The 17,161-nt window shown below is 36.1% G+C and overlaps 2 protein-coding genes across 5 annotated transcripts in view; one reads left to right on the top strand and one right to left on the bottom strand.

The window, feature by feature from the left end:
• LOC126358559 (serine/threonine-protein kinase fused) overlaps positions 1 to 10,120 on the bottom strand; it is a 171,092-nt gene extending 160,972 nt beyond the window's left edge. Inside the window, exons 1-2 of one of the 2 annotated variants that reach the window (XM_050007560.1) lie at positions 9,842 to 10,120; positions 9,614 to 9,727 (exon numbers count right to left, since the gene is read on the bottom strand). In XM_050007560.1, the coding sequence (XP_049863517.1) occupies positions 9,614 to 9,727; positions 9,842 to 9,952 (225 nt within the window). In that variant the 5' untranslated portion in view covers positions 9,953 to 10,120. The remainder of the gene's footprint in view (positions 1 to 9,613; positions 9,728 to 9,841) is intronic. The other variant, XM_050007559.1, reaches the window with a different exon arrangement.
• Positions 10,121 to 10,236: 116 nt separating this feature from the next.
• LOC126358586 (multiple inositol polyphosphate phosphatase 1) overlaps positions 10,237 to 17,161 on the top strand; it is a 208,564-nt gene continuing 201,639 nt past the window's right edge. The window contains exon 1 of one of the 3 annotated variants that reach the window (XM_050007562.1): positions 10,237 to 10,529. The gene's annotated coding sequence lies outside the window, so the exon portion shown is untranslated. The remainder of the gene's footprint in view (positions 10,530 to 17,161) is intronic. The other 2 variants (XM_050007563.1, XM_050007561.1) reach the window with 2 other exon arrangements.

The raw sequence follows: 17,161 nt of genomic DNA, 5'->3' as shown, positions 1-17,161 counted from the left end.
AACAGGAATTTAGTAATTTTACTTGCGGTCTCATCCACTGCAAGTAATTTTTTGCTTCTGAGAGAGACAATTAAATTCTTAATGTTTTTGAGACAGCATGGAGTAATAGTGGTTTAGCTGAACATACATGGCACTACTTCTTGTTTGCATTCTGTTGCTCCATTCCTTTAACTGTCTTCTGGGCTACTTACGGAAACTAGTGATATATACATTGGCTACCCAACTGATACTACTCTTCAATAACTTAATCCTTTTTTTAAATCATTTTTCTTGAGACAGCATTTTTGCAATATGAAATCAATCCTACACCTCTGCTTATATTAAAGACTGCATGCAGCTTCCTTTTCTTTCCACATATATTGACTCCTTTTGTAATCCAGGGACTTTTTGATATATTAATTTCCTTGGGAAAACAATTGTCAAATGTAGATGGAAATCCATCTAAAATGAATTAAACTCACAATTGATACCTATCACATTACAGCCACTACTCTAATCAGGTTGCCATAAATTTTTGTTGGATCTTTCTGTTCATTAACCACTTTGTTCCCCATTTTCACTTTATAGTTTACCAAATTCAAAAATGTGTAGCATGAATCATTTGTGATGTGAACTCAGGAATGCCTTGCAGAAACCTGTTCAAGGAACTGGAAATACTAAATATTCTAATAAACATTTTTTAAATGTTTTTGAGAATACAGGTCCCATATGTTCATCAGAAAAGGCAAAGCTATGTATGTGAGAGGCAACAGTATGAAATTTGATAAAATTTAAATTCTGCACACCTCTCCTTCTGAAATTAGGAAAATAATAAACTCACTCAAAAGCAAAAGCTCACATACGATTGATGGTGTTTCTAACAGAGTACGAAAAGTTTGTTCCCAACAGATAAGTAAGGTTCTCAGCCACATATGTAAAAGCTCGGTGAAACAGAACATTTATCACGATAAAGTGAAATAAGCTTTTGCTAAATGGAGGACAGGTCGGATGCCAAACACTACTGTCCATTCTCACTTCTGACAGTTTTATCCAAAATTCTTGAAAAATTAATGTATTCAAGACTAGCTTAAAATATTTGTAAAAATAAAATAATAACAAAATGTCAATTTTGTTTTCAGAAAAGATTTTCATCAAAAAATGCTGTATATTGTTTCACTGATCAAATATTAAATGCTCTGAACAACTGAACATCACCTATTGGGATTTTTTGTGATCTCTTAAAGACATTTGAACGTGTAAATCATGGAATTCTTCTAGATAAGCTTACATAGTATGGTATGATAGCAACAGTGCAGAAGATGTAATGTGGAAAAATCAGCAGATTTTGCAAACTGTGGAAGTATCAAGTATGGTGTCCCACACAGTTCTGTCTTGTGTTCCTGATAGTTCTTAATATATTTTTATGACTTGCCACTCTGTATTGACAAATATGCAAAGCTAGTTCTTTTTGTTGATGAAACAACTATAGTAGCAACACCCAACAAACATGAACTAGCTGACAAACTTGTGAGCAATGTCTTTCAAAATTTTAAGTTGCTCTCTGAAAGTGAAATCTCGTTAAATTCTAATTAAACATAGTATATAAAGTTCTGCACAGCAAATGGCATAAAATCAATAATAATGTAGAGTTTAAACAGATGTCTGTAACTAAGACAGAATATTCCAAACTTTTGGGTGTGTGCATTTATGAGGGATTTAATTGGAAGAAACACATTGATGACCTCTGTGCTTGATTTGTGATGGTATGCACCAGCATGTCATTCCAGTACTGCTGATGAAAACAATCAGAACCACAGATTTTGTGATGTGGTATGATAGGAATTTCTGCTAGTGTTCAAGCAATGTAAAACAAGAGCTGTATTCACACTTTCAATATGCATATAAAAGCATTAAAACAATACTTTCAGAAGTATAAACTTAAAAAACATCCAGTGGAATGCCACAGTACCAGAACTTCTTTTATCACAAATCAAGCACTAAATGATCTAATGAAACATCTGAGTTGAGCTACTCATGCTATTAGGATTATTGCAAATTCTGATCATAAACATATGAATAAATTAGCTTACTATGCTTATTTTCATACAGTACTCTCATATGACATCATATTTTGGGGCACCGCAAATCATCATTAAGAAAAAAAAAAAAAAATTAACTGCACAAAAGCACATAATCACATTAATAGCTGGATCCCTTAATCGGGCAGGTAGGTTAGAAAATTTAAAAAGGGAAATGGATAGGTTAAAGTTAGATATAGTGGGAATTAGTGAAGTCCGGTGGCAGGAGGAACAAGACTTCTGGTCAGGTGACTACAGGGTTATAAACACAAAATCAAATAGGGGTAATGCAGGAGTAGGTTTAATAATGAATAGGAAAATAGGAATGTGGCTAAGCTACTGCAAACAGCATAGTGAACACATTATTGTGGCCAATATAGATATGAAGCCCACACCTACTACACTAGTACAAGTTTATATGCCAACTTGCTCTGCAGATGAGGAAGAAATGTATGATCAAATAAAAAAAAATTATTCAGGTAGTGAAGGGAGACGAAAATTTAATAGTAATGGGTGACTGGAATTTGGTAGTAGGAAAAGGGAGAGAAGGTAACATAGTAGGTGAATATGGACTGGGGCAAAGAAATGAAAGAGGAAGCCGCCTGGTAGAATTTTGCACAGAGCGCAACTTAATCATAGCTAACACTTGGTTCAAGAATCATAAAAGAAGACTGTATACATGGAAGAAGCCTGGAGATACTGACAGGTTTCAGATAGATTATATAATGGTAAGACAGTGATTTAGGAACCAGGTTTTAAATTGTAAGACATTTCCAGGGGCAGATGTGGACTCTGACCACAATCTGTTGGTTATGAACTGTAGATTAAAACTGAAGAAACTGCAAAAAGGTGGGAATTTAAGGAGATGGGACCTGGATAAACTAAAAGAACCAGAGGTTGTACAGAGTTTCAGAGAGAGCATAAAGGAGCAATTGACAGGAATGGGGGAAAGAAATGCAGTAGAAAAAGAATGGGTAGCTTTCAGGGATGAAGTAGTGAAGGCAGCAGAGGATCAAGTAGGTAAAAAGACTTGGACTAGTAGAAATCCTTGGGTAACAGAAGAAATATTGGATTTAATAGATGAAAGGAGCAAATATAAAAATGCAGTAAATGAAGCAGGCAAAAAGGAATACAGACGTCTCAAAAATGAGATTGACAGGAAGTGCAAAATGGCTAAGCAGGCATGGCTAGAGGACAAATGTAAGGATGTAGAGGCTTATCTCACTAGGGGTAAGATAGATACTGCCTACAGGAAAATTAAAGAGACCTTTGGAGATAAGAGAACCACTTGTATGAACATCAAGAGCTCAGATGGAAACACAGTTCCAAGCAAAGAAGGGAAAGCAGAAAGGTGGAAGGAGGATATAGAGGGTCTATACAAATGCGATGTACTTGAGGACAACCTTATGGAAATGGAAGAGGATGTAGATGAAGATGAAATGGGAGATACGATACTGCGTAAAGAGTTTGACAGAGCACTGAAAGACCTAAGTCGAAACAAGGCCCCCAGAATATACAAAATTCCATTGGAACTACTGACAGCCTTGGGAGAGCCAGTCCTGACAAAACTCTACCATCTGGTGAGCAAGATGTATGAGACAGGCGAAATACCCTCAGACTTCAAGAAGAATATAATAATTCCAATTCCAAAGAAAGCAGGTGTTGACAGATGTGAAAATTACCAAACTATCAGTTTAATAAGTCACAGCTGCAAAAAACTAACGCAAATTCTTTACAGACGAAAGGAAAAACTAGTAGAATCCGACCTCGGGGAAGATCAGTTTGGATTCAGTAGAAATGTTGGAACACGTGAGGCAATACTGACTCTACGACTTATCTTAGAAGCTACATTAAGGAAGGGCAAACCTACGTTTCTAGCATTTGTAGACTTAGAGAAAGCTTTTGACAATGTTGACTGGAATACTCTCTTTCAAATTCTGAAGGTGGCAGGGGTAAAATACAGGGAGCGAAAGGCTATTTACAATTTGTACAGAAACCAGATGGCAGTTATAAGAGTCGAGGGACATGAAAGGGAAGCAGTGGTTGTGAAGGGAGTGAGACAGGGTTGTAGCCTCTCCCCAATGTTATTCAATCTGTATATTGAGCAAGCAGTGAAGGAAACAAAAGAAAAATTCGAAGTAGGTATTAAAATCCATGGAGAAGAAATAAAAAATTTGAGGTTCGCCGATGACATTGTAATTCTGTCAGAGACAGCAAAGGACTTGGAAGAGCAGTTGAACCGAATCGATAGTGTCTTGAAAGGAGGATATAAGAGGAACATCAACAAAACCAAAACTAGGATAATGGAATGTAGTCGAATTAAGTCGGGTGATGTTGAGGGTATTAGATTAGGAAATGAGACACTTAAAGTAGTAAAGGAGTTTTGCTATTTGGGGAGCAAAATAACTGATGATGGTTGAAGTAGAGAGGATATAAAGTGTAGACTGGCAATGGCAAGGAAAGCGTTTCTGAAGAAGAGAAATTTGGTAACATCTAGTATAGATTTAAGTTTCAGGAAGACATCTCTGAAAGTATTTGTATAGAGTGTAGCCATGTATGGAAGTGAAACATGGACGATAAATAGTTTAGACAAGAAGAGAATAGAAGCTTTCGAAATGTGGTGCTACAGAAGAATGCTGAAGATTGGATGGGTAGATCACATAACTAATGAGGAAGTATTGAATAGGATTGGGGAGAAGAGAGGTTTGTGGCAGAACCTGACCACATGTTCTGAGGCATCAAGGGATCACCAATTTAGTATTGGAGGGCAGCGTGGAGGGTAACAATACTAGAGGAAGACCAAGAGATGACTACACTACGCAGATTCTGAAGGATGTAGGTTGTAGTGGGTACTGGGAGATGAAGAGGCTTGCACAGGATAGAGTAGCATGGAGAGCTGCATCAAACCAGTCTCAGGACTGAAGACCACAACAACAACAGCTGGAGCCCACCCAAGATCATCTTGCAGACATAGATTTAAGAAACTAGGGATTTTCACTGTAGCTTCAAAATACATATACAGGTATTCACTTATGAAATTTGACATTAATAATCCACCACAATTCGAAAGCAATAGCAATGTGCATAGCTACAAAATTAAGAAAATGGCTCACTTTTTACCATTCTGAATTAAGTCTAAGTTTGGAATTGAAAGACCTGAATTATGTTACACAAAAATCTTTGGTTACTTAGCAAATAGCAAAAAAGTCTGACAGATAGCCACCAGAATTTAAAAACAAATTAAAAGATTTCTGAATGACAACTGCTCCTATTAAATAGATGAATTTTTAGGCATAAATTATTGCACAATTATTTAAAAAAAAGTTGAATTGTGACATGTAAAGAAACTTTTGTTAAACTGACTCATTCCACATCGTTACCAAGTGGAGTATTGACGATCTATGGCACAAGTATTACTCTAATATAACTACTGCTACCAACATATTTATCCATAGTGAAACTTAATAAATAACTCATTTCTTTTTCAGATGAATTACTCAGTTCATGGATCAACACTAAAAATAAGAATAAGCTCCAAAAAATATTTAAAGTCACTTTCTCTGGTCCATAAAGCTGTGAATTCTTCAGGAACACACATTCTAAGTAAATTGCTAACAGCCATAAAAAGTTTAACTAATAATAAACTTTAGTTTACGAGTAGCCAAAAGACTATCTTGGTGGCCAGTTCCTCCTACTTAACTGACAAATTTGTTAGTAGAACTGACCGATGCGTAGCCTACATATTATTAGCAATTTAAGATAATATGAATATCATTAAAATAAATGTAAATAATGTATCTTGCATTCACAGATAATGACTTCTTCAACAGAAAGAATGAGAAAGCTGCAGGATAAAATGAAGAAAAATCCACTGAAACTTGAACATTTAAAAAAAAGGAGAGAGAAAGGGACAAAATGAGAAGACTGAAGAAAAGAAAGCAACTGCTGATGAACCAACGCAGTCTACTAAAAAAGAGAGGGAATGATAAAACTAGAAAAAGGTGTGTAGAGAAAGGAAACGTAAAAATATGGCAGAAACAAACCATACCAGTGAATTAGGATCTTACAAATGTTGCCAGACATTAGGCAAAGCTGTATATAAGGCAAAAAAATCACTTCCAAACAGTCCAAGGAAATGGACTACTGTTTTCAGGAAACTAGTTACGGAACTGAATCTTGCTGACACTAAAAGAAATGTTAAGATATCCCCAAAAGGTTCAAGAAGTTTGCCAACTGAAACAAGAAATAAAGCAGTTGAGCATTTTCGTCAAGATGATGTTAGTCAAGCTACTCCTAGTATTCATGATTTAAAATCTGCTGAAGACCACTGAAGTGGAAAAGAAGAACATGTTCAGAAACGGTATATGAATATGACCGTTGGTGAGACCTATGAGGAATTTAGGACTTTAAACCCTGATACTCCATTAGGAATGTCAACATTTTATGAACTAACGCCAAGTCATGTATTACCAGTTTCAGAAACACCTCATAATGTGTGTGTGTGTGTGTGTGTGTGTGTGCGCGCGTGCGTGTGTACCCGCATGCGCGCGCGTGCAAATAACATGCAAATTTTATATTTCTAACTGAAAGCTTTTCACATGTGGTTCCATATTTTCCTATTTCTACTAAAGAGCTGCTTCAGAAAGTTACTCGTGGTGTAGAAAATGAGGAATGTATGACACAAAAATGCAGAAAATGCAAACATGTGGTTGACTGATGAAAATCAAGATAAAATTCTGTCCTGGAAGCAGTGGAAGGACTATGATGGAGTGACAAAGCTGGTGGAAAATACATCAACACTGAAATCAGCCACTGAAGAGTTAGAGGAGCAGATGTCAACATTTGAAAGGCATTTCCAGGTAAGAGAAAAACAAGTCAAATATTCTGAATCTTACCAAGAAAGATGTTGCCATGCAAGCTGACTTTGCCGAGAACTTTTCTTCAATGTCACAAGATAAAATTCAGACTGCACATTGGAGCGACAAACAAGTAACATTATTAACGTGCTGTGTGTGGGATAATTTAAAGACGGTTTCTTCTTATGCAATTGCAAGTGATTATCTTTCACATGACAGATTTGCAGTTTGGTGCTTTCTTAGAAAAATTATATCACATCTAAAAAGGCAGAATTGAAATTTACAAAAAGTTCATATGCTTTCGGACAACTGCACTGCACAGTTTAAAAATAAATTTACATTGTCATACCTCTGCTGCACCAAATCCTGTTTGGGAGTTGAAATTGAGTGGAACTTCCTTGCCACTTCACACGGCAAATGGGGCTGTTGATGGGATAGGGGGAACAGTGAACAGAACTGTTTGGAGAAGAATCAGAAGTCGGACAGTGGAGGTGAATAATGCAAAGGAATTTTTGTATTATGTGAGTGGTAAATGGAATGAAGTTCATGTTCTCTTCATTTCAAGCAGTGATGTAGACAAGACAAAGTAATGGCAGACAGGGCTTTTGGAAGATGTCATTCCTATTCCTAACGTCCATTCTAATCATTATTTTAGAAACTATGACAGTCGCCTTATTTTAGCTGTGGAAACATCCGGCAGTGAAATGACAAGATATGAAATCTTTTGCAAGATCCCTAAATCCAAGAAACAGTTGAAATTTTCTGATGTTTATTCAGATTCCAAAGAATCTAATGTTCAAGATAACCAACATCAGAAAATGAAGTACAGGCAACCATAAATCCAACTAAGGAAGTTAAAGCTGGAACCTTTCTGATCATCAAGCTGCAGAGTGAGAGGGGAAATGGACAGAATTTGGTTGCTGTTTGCCAATTAGTATGTGAGGCCAATGAAATCAAGGTTATGTTTTTAAAACTATGTGAGAAAGAAAACAAACTGTTTTGTGCTAATGAAAATGACATTTCAATTATTTCTTTACAAAAGAATGTTGTTATGATTGAATCCTCCTGCGATTCAAATGAAAGGAAATCGAGTTTTTAATTACTTTTGTGAAACTATTTAAGTATGTATTTCTGTGTTTCTTTAGTTAGCTAGTTGAGTATTCGTTCCTTTATTTATTTGAACATGACAATGCTTCATTCTCCATATTGTGTATTATGCTGAGCTAAAAAGAGTGTTTCAGTTCAAGACGAGCTGTCTGTTAGTCTCCAATACAGAAATGCGTTTTTTATAATTTAACACAAACACCACTTTCATTAAGCAATGTGATTTTTTTTGTACTGCAAAAAAATGTAATGAATACATTATCACCCTTTAATTCTCTGAAATGTTAAGAGAAATTTGTACATGTCACACCTGTGACATAATTATGTCACACCTGTGACAACCAAAATTATGTTATTACTTTGAAAATAACTTAAGTTTCTTTCTGATATTTCATGGCTAATGCAGTAAGTTTTCAGTATTATACAGTTATTAATTTGTTACATATACTCATTCAATTCACAGATTTTTCCCTGTAATGTTCTATGTGCCACACTGTACTTCTGAATTTTGTCACACCCATGACATATGCTTTTTGGTTACTAATATAGGTTTCGATCAATTACAAAAATTATATTCAGACTTAGTAATGTAATCAATTTCCTCTTAAATGATATATTTTGAAAGAGGAGTCTTTAATATGGGACATTTTAAAATTTATTATACAGTTCATTTATAGAGTTCAAGTATCACACCTGTGACTATGGAATCAGTCAGTCATATACCAAATTTCAGTCTAGAATCTCCAGCCCGACTGCATCCTGTTCCAGTCCCTCCACCATGGAAAATTTCCTGGCATTAGTGGTAATCGAACCAGTGTCCTCTGCATATTGTCTGCACATGTGCTTATGGACAAGCTGATTTAAAAAGCTCTTTAATATTATCGTACATTCATCCAGACATTACTTTTTTATGTAACATCCAAAGAGATTGGCACTCAGCAAGGCTGTTATAAATAATGAAAAAAAAAAAATTGTAAGCTTAATAATATCTTACTTGTGCCATATTACATATGTTTCCATCACACCCTGGATTAAATGCATTAGTAGTGTAGTTTGCACTGCTTACCTTACATTTGAAGTCACTTTACTGGCCATAGAACACTTACTGTCCTGTCTTTACATACTCAAAATACAGTACTTATGCACACCAGTTACATAGGACAATAAACATAGAACAAGGACACAACAGTTCTTTACGTTGTTTGTACTGCTGGCGACACTCGAGAAAGTGAAGTAGATGATACTCTGCTGTTAGTTTGACTGGGAACAGACTGGATTGGGGGGGGGGGGGGGGGGGGATGGAGTAGCTCTGTTTTTTTGTAACAAACGCGGAACTATATTAAATGGTTTACATTTATAAATAATGTAACTATAGATTCATATCTTCACTGACCAGTTGTAAGCCCAAAGGCTATTAAAAATGCTGACCACCACCTACACATATTTGATGATTTCTACACAAAAATATATTTATAATTTTATTAGGAAACGCTCGAAGCAAACTTCCTCAGAGAACTACATTACAGCATTAGGGCATTTACAGTTGAAAGACTCTTAAACTTATATATTCTGTGGCAACGTAACATTTTATTTTACCTCGTCTTCGGTTTCAAACGAATCCAGCATCCGAATTATATTCGGATGGTTAAGATGCCGCTGAATCTCACATTCTTGCCTCAGACTTCTTAATTCCTTTTCTGGTCTACCCCGCTATTGCAAAACAGGAAAAATACAGTTGCTTACAAAATGGGAAAGAAAGGTGACTTGGTAGTATGTCATATTCATGTTTAGACGTGTCTGATAATTTCGATCGTAAGTTTATACCTTTCTTATGACTTTCAACGCCACTACTTCATTTTTATTTCTAATTTTTGCTTTAAAAACTCTTCCAAATGATCCTTCACCTATCAATCCCAAAACTTCATAACCGTCCATTTTCTGTCTACAACTTGAAAGAGCTGTGCGTCTTTCATTTACTTTTGCAGCACGTTTCAGTTAATATCTCAGTATTTTTAAATATATTTATAGTAGGAAACTATGGTGTCATCATAAATTTTAATCACAAAGCCTATTTACTACTTCTACTTCCATTATCCATTTAAGCATATAATATGTAAACAAATGGATGTTCGTTAAATATCCCGCGTCTAAAGGAAATGTTTCTCTTGAGAGACATTCACAGTTGATAAACATTCCGGAAGAAATTTACGTTCTGTGGTATTGCCTACCCTGAAAAATAACACACTGCGGCATTTTCGATTTCAAACAATTCAGGGTGTGGAAGGCATTTTTGTTGTTTTCTAAATAATATGGTGGATGGCAAATTATTGGAACGATGAAAATTAATCTGTTGTGAAATTATAATTCATTTAGGTTTATTATCAGATAACAGTTATGTGATAAAGCACAATGATCCTGTTCATACACCGATGTGTAGAGGAATTGGCGAATTATATGCAAGACTAATTGACACATACTGCTTTATCTTCAACCTCCGAGGTCTTACCGAAAGGTAAATTACGTATAGTACTTGGTCTATTGCGTTTTGATATCGTCAAAGTAGTTTTAAGTTACAGCGGTCAGGTAGCCAACATGTAATTCCTTTAAGGAATTAGTAGATTGGCGACGATAGTTAAAGAATAGAGCAACGACATATACATATATCATACAAAATCGCAGTTAGGACTACTTTGTACACTCAAAGTAAAGTTTATTGCATTTATCTCTCCAAAAAGCAACATCTCCACGGATTTCACAACTTTTATTTATTCATCCGTGAATCATTTTTGACAACACTATTATACATGTCACGAAAAGTAGAAACGCGTAGAAAGTTATAGTTGTGTAAGGGCCAATATGTCACAAGGATGTAGAACTGAAGTCACTTCAAAGAAACTATGCTGGCGTTTGCCTCGGCGATTGGGGAAAGCCATGGACAACGTAATCAGGATATTTTGACAGGGATGTAAAACATACTCATGGAAATCACATTTCACTGGCAGACACTACTTAGTGAAAGTTATTTGACACTAAAGTAAGTCATTAATAAAATATCTTCATTTACAGTAGTTCACATTTTCCTGATGAGAAACTTGTTTTTGGTAAAATCTTGTATATGCGATTTTCCCAAGTCACATAACTGCCCATTACAAGAGCAAGGATTAATAACTATTTCCCTTTGTATGGCTGAGTTTCAGACTAAGTTTAAAACTAGCTGTATGGACTATTCTGCTGACATTTAACTGATAATATGCTGTTTTGTTTCCATTTTTAAACATAATATTGCTGTGGAAATATTTGCTTTTACAATATGCAAATGGAATTGTCTTTGAAGTTGTCTTGGACTGTGTGTGGAGTGTTACCAGCATAAATAATGACTTTTATCTCCTTCAACAACACCCAGGTCTAAGTATAAACTTCTGCTGCTGTTGTCACTGTGTAAAATTCTTCAAGGTTTTTAACGACATTGTCTATATGTAAAATTCCCAGATGTTTCGCTGTCAGCGGAACATCATGAGGAAGACCATTTGCCGCACTGGATGAAATGTTGGTGTTCTGTGTATTGACAATGCGATTGAATACCTTGAAAAATTTTTGTAACTGACATTCAGGTCATTTATGTAAAGAATGAAAAGTAGTGGTGAAAGTGCTGCACCCTGAGGTACTCTGCACTTAATACTAGATCGGGTATTGACACAGTGGTAAGCATTTTATATTTTATCTCAAAACACTTTTCTATCTGTTTCACAAAAAGTTTTATAAGGTTGGACGACTTTCCTAACACTCAAAATGGTGAAATTTCTGCATTGTTGTGACATACACAGTCAAAAGTTTTATAGAGATCAAGAAACAACCCACAAACTTACTTTCTTGTTCACCTAACAGCTTTGAACTAAGCAGTAGAAAATAAACAGCAGCTGCCTTACTTGGCCTATGTTTCCTAAAACCATGCTGTACCTAACTTAGATTGTTGTCAGTCTATGAACTTAACTAGTCTGTATTTTATTACTTTTTTCAGTATATTTGACAAGGCGTAAGTATGCATATGGGTCTGTAATGTAATGGGTCCATCCTAGAAGATTCTGATTTCATGCTTTTCTGCAGTTGAATTCTTAATGACAAATTGCCCCAAAATATGATGCCATATGAAAGTAGTGAATGAAAATAGGCATAGTAGGCTAATTTACTGACATGTTTATCACCAAAGTTTGCAATAACCATAATAGCGTAAGCAGCTGAATCTAACCAGATCATTGGTGTGTTTCTTCCAATCCAATTTCTCATCAATGTGCACACCCTGAAATTTTGAATATTCTGCCTTAGCAACAGACTTCTTTTCATAGTCTATATTTATCAATGGTGTTATGCCATTTACTTTACAGAATTGTATAAACTGCATTTTCTCAAAATTTAGTGAGAGTCCATTTGCAGAGAACCACTGAATAATTTTCTGAAAGACATTGTTCACAGTTTCCTCAGCTGATTCATGTTTGTTGGGTGTGATTACCTAGACTTGTATATTCAACAAAAAGAACAAGCTTTGCAGCTTCGTGAATATAGAGTGGCAGGTCATTAATATATATTAAGAACAATAAGGGACACAAGACGTTTGAGAAAATCACATGTACAAGATTTTACCAAAAACAAGTTTCTCATCAGGAAAATGACAACTACTGTAAATGATGATATTTTATTAATGATGTTCTATAGTGTCACATAACCATGCTTAGCTTACTGTACTCTGGTTTAGGATTGTACTGTAAATGTGCACTGGACTATACAAACGTTGTTAAAAAAATTCAAGTGAAAATCATCTGACGTATCACCAAAATATCTTCTAGACATTCTTGGACCGACAAAGTTACATATCCCCTGAGAGACATCATTCTTGATACTTCCCGAGTTAGAGGACTCTGCTGATTTTTGCAGACCATCTGTATTGTTAATCCTTCTGCATTCTTCCAGTTAAATATGAAATAAACCATTTGTGTCCTGTCCCACTCATACCACAATACTTAAGCTTATCTTGAAGAATTTCATGATTCATATAATCAAAAGCCTTTGAGAGATCACAAAATATCCCAACTTGCGATGTTCAGTTATTAAATGCATTTGCTATTTGACCACTAAAAGCAAATACAGCATTTTCTGTTGAAAAGCACATCTGGAAACCAAATAGACATTTTGTTGGTACACTAAACTCTCGCTTATACGGCCCTCGCTAGTCCGGCCTCTCAGTAATCTGGCACACATCCAGCCTCAAGTCGTTCAACCTGAAATGATGCCTTCAATAATGAAATCTCATCTGCAACAATGTTGTTAGTTAATTATAATGTTCAGCATTCCCGTATACTTTGAAATTGTGGCTTTCCGTTCATTATCATGACTTCTAAAGGTAAACACTTTATGCTCGAGCTCAAGCAGAAACTTAAAATTAGGCATATACTGAACTGAAGTTCGTCGCAGAAAACCATTGTTGCTGGCAACAGTGTTGGACAAGCAACTACTTATGACCACATTTCAGCAGAAAAGAGGTAATCATAAGCTCAAAGGAAAGTCACGATGAAACTGATGAAGAGGAGGACACAGGAGGAGAGAACTGCTGGTGCTGAAGCTGGAGACGTCTTCCTAGAGTACATTATGCAACAGTCCGAAACATGGCAGGACCTATGAAATGTCTGTAAAGCCATTGTGTGATAAAGCATACTACCATTGCGTATCATCATGGTGACATCTAAAACTTTGTGACATGTTTCATAGTGAATGACATATAATACTAATAATACTAATATGCATGTGAACATATAAGTTTTGTGTAAAAATGAATGTATCTTTTGATTTGATACAATACAATCCCTATGTGTGTGTATATTAAATTTCAGACACACTCAACAATCTGGCATTTCCGATAATCTGACACCCATATGTGCGAGGAATGGCCAGTTCAGCAAGAGTCTATTGTACTTGATATTTACAAATATGTGATGCTACTGTTGAATATATTACTTTTTCAAGAATTTTGGACAAAGCCATCAGAAGCGAGATTGGGCAGTAGTTGTTAGCATCAGACCTATCCCCTTTTTTTATGCAATGGTTTAACAATAGCATATTTCAGTCTATCTGGAAAAAGTCCCATTTCAGTGAGCTGCTACATATGTGGCTGAGAATCCTACTTATTTGTTGGGAACAAGCTTTTAGTACTCTGTTGGAAATACCATCAATTCCATGTGAGCTTTTACTTTTGAGTGACTCTATTTTTTTCCTAATTTCGGGACGAGATGAGGGTTGAATTTCAATTTTATCAAATTGCATAGGTATTGCCTCTTCCATATTCTGCCTCACATTTTCTAATGAGTAGCTGCACCCTGTTTCCTCTGCAACACTTAAAAATGATTAAAAAAATTTTTTTTTTCTGCTTCTGACTTCTTGTTAACAAATGTTTCAAGGAGTTTGATAGAAATACAGTCTTCCTGTGCTCTCTGTTGCCCTGTTTCATTTTAACATTATTCCAAATTGTTTTAATTTTATTATCAGATATGCTAGTCTCAGACATAATGCACATACTTCTGAACTTTTTAATAACTTTTCTTAATACAGTGCAGTAGTTTTTATGTTTCACTGTTTCGGGATCATTACTCCTCGTAGCTATAAGATACATTTTCCATTTCCGTTTACAGGATATGTTTATCCCTTTTGTAAGTCATGGAGTTTACATGATTTCTTACAATTACATTTCACTATTTTCTTAGGGAAACTGTTTTCAAATATACCCACAAAGGTATCATGAAATGTTGTTGTTGTTTTCTTCAGTCCTGAGACTGGTTTGATGCAGCTCTCCGTGCTACTCTATCCTGTGCAAGCTTCTTCATCTCCCAGTACTTACAGCAACCTACATCCTTATGAATCTGCTTAGTGTCTTCATCTCTTGGTCTCCCTCTAAGATTTTTACCCTCCACGCTGCCCTCCAATGCTAAATTTGTGATCCCTTGGCGCCTCGGAACATGTCCAACCAAACAGTCCCTGCTTCTTGTCAAGTTGTGCCACAAACTTCTCTTCTCCCCAATCCTATTCAATACCTCCTCATCAGCTATGTGATCTACCCATCTCATCTTCAGCATTCTTCTGTAGCACAACATTTCGAAAGCTTCTATTCTCTTCTTGTCCAAACTATTTATCGTCCATGTTTCACTTCCATACATGGCTACACTCCATACAAATACTTTCAGAGATGACTTCCTAACACTTTAAGCTGTACTCGATGTTAACCAATTTCTCTTCTTCAGAAACACATTCCTTCCCATTGCCAGTCTACATTTTATATCCTCTCTACTCCGACCATCATCAGTTATTTTACTTCCTAAATAGCAAAACTCCTGTACGACTTTAAGTGTCTCATTTCCTAATCTAATTCCCTCAGCATCACCCGACTTTATTTGACTACATTCCATTATCCTTGTTTTGCATTTGTTGATGTTCATCTTATATCCTCCTTTCAAGACACTATCCATTCCATTCAACTGCTCTTCCAAGTCCTATGCTGTCTCTGACAGAATTACAATGTCATCAGCGAACCTCAACATTTTTATTTCTTCTCCATGTATTTTAATACCTACTCCGAATATTTCTTTTGTTTCCTTCACTGCTTGCTCAATATAAAGATTGAATAACATCGGGGAGAGGCTACAACCCTGTCTCACTCCTTTCCCAACCACTGCTTCCCTTTCATGTCCCTCGACTCTTTATAACTGCCATCTGGTTTCTGTACAAATTGTAAATATCCTTCCGCTCCCTGTATTTTACCCCTACCACCTTTAGAATTTGAAAGAGAGTATTCCAGTCAACATTGTCAAAAGCTTTCTCTGAGTCTACAAATGCTAGAAATGTATGTTTCCCTTTCCTTAATCTATTTTCTAAGATAAGTCATATGGTCAGTATTGCCTCACGTGTTCCAACATTTCTACGGAATCCAAACTGGTACTCACCGAGGTCAGCTTCTACCGGTTTTTCCATTCGTCTGTAAAGAATTCGCGTTAGTATTTTGCAGCTGTGACTTATTAAACTGATAGTTCGGTAATTTTCACATCTGTCAACACCTGCTTTCTTTGGGATTGGAATTATTATATTCTTCTTGAAGTGTGAGGGTATTTCGCCTGTCTCATACATCTTGCTCACCAGATGGTAGAGTTTTGTCAGGACTGGCTCTCCCAAGGCTGTCAGTAGTTCCAATGGAATGTTCTATATTCTGGGGGCCGTGTTTCGACTCTGGTCGTTCAGTGCTCTGTCAAACACTTCACGCTGTATCATATCTCCCATTTCACCTTCATCTAAATCCTCTTCCATTTCCATAATATTGTCCTCAAGTACATCGCCCTTGTATATGCCCTCTATATCCTCCTTCCACCTTTCTGCTTTCCCTTCTTTGCTTAGAACTGTGTTTCCATCTGAGCTCTTGATATTCATACAAGTGGCTCTCTTTAATTTTCCAGTAGACAGTATCTATCTTACCCTAGTGAGATAAGCCGCTACATCCTTACATTTGTCCTCTAGCCGTGCCTGCTTATCCATTTTGCACTTCCTGTCGATCTCATTTTTAAGCCGTTTGTATTCCTTTTTGCCTGCTTCATTTACTGCATTTTTATATTTTCTCCTTTCATCAATTAAATTCAATGTTTCTTCTGTTATCCAAGGATTTCTACTAGCCCTCGTCTTTTTACCTACTCGATCCTCTGCTGCCTTCACTACTTCATCCCTCAGAGCTACCCATTCTTTTTCTACTGCATTTCTTTCCCCCATTCCTGTCAATTGTTCCCTTATGCTCTCCCTGAAACTCTGTACAACCTCTGGTTCTTGCAGTTTATTCAGGCCCCATCTCCTTAAATTCCCACCTTTTTGCAGTTTCTTCAGTTTTAATCGACAGTTCATAACCAATAGATTGTGGTCAGAGTCGACATTTGCCCCTGGGGACATGTCTTACAATTTAAAACCTGGTTCCTAAATCTCTGTCTTACCATTATATAATCTACTTTCTAGTATCCTTAGGATTCTTCCATGTATACAACCTTCTTTTATGTTTCTTGAACCAAGTATTAGCTATGATTAAGTTATGCTCTGTGCAAAATTCTACCAGACGGCTTCCTCTTTCAT

This window comes from Schistocerca gregaria, chromosome 1 (assembly GCF_023897955.1).
Source record: "Schistocerca gregaria isolate iqSchGreg1 chromosome 1, iqSchGreg1.2, whole genome shotgun sequence".
NCBI classification, from domain to species: domain Eukaryota; kingdom Metazoa; phylum Arthropoda; class Insecta; order Orthoptera; family Acrididae; genus Schistocerca; species Schistocerca gregaria.
Note: the sequence above shows the minus strand (reverse complement) of the source record. Positions and strands in the feature narration are given on the sequence as shown.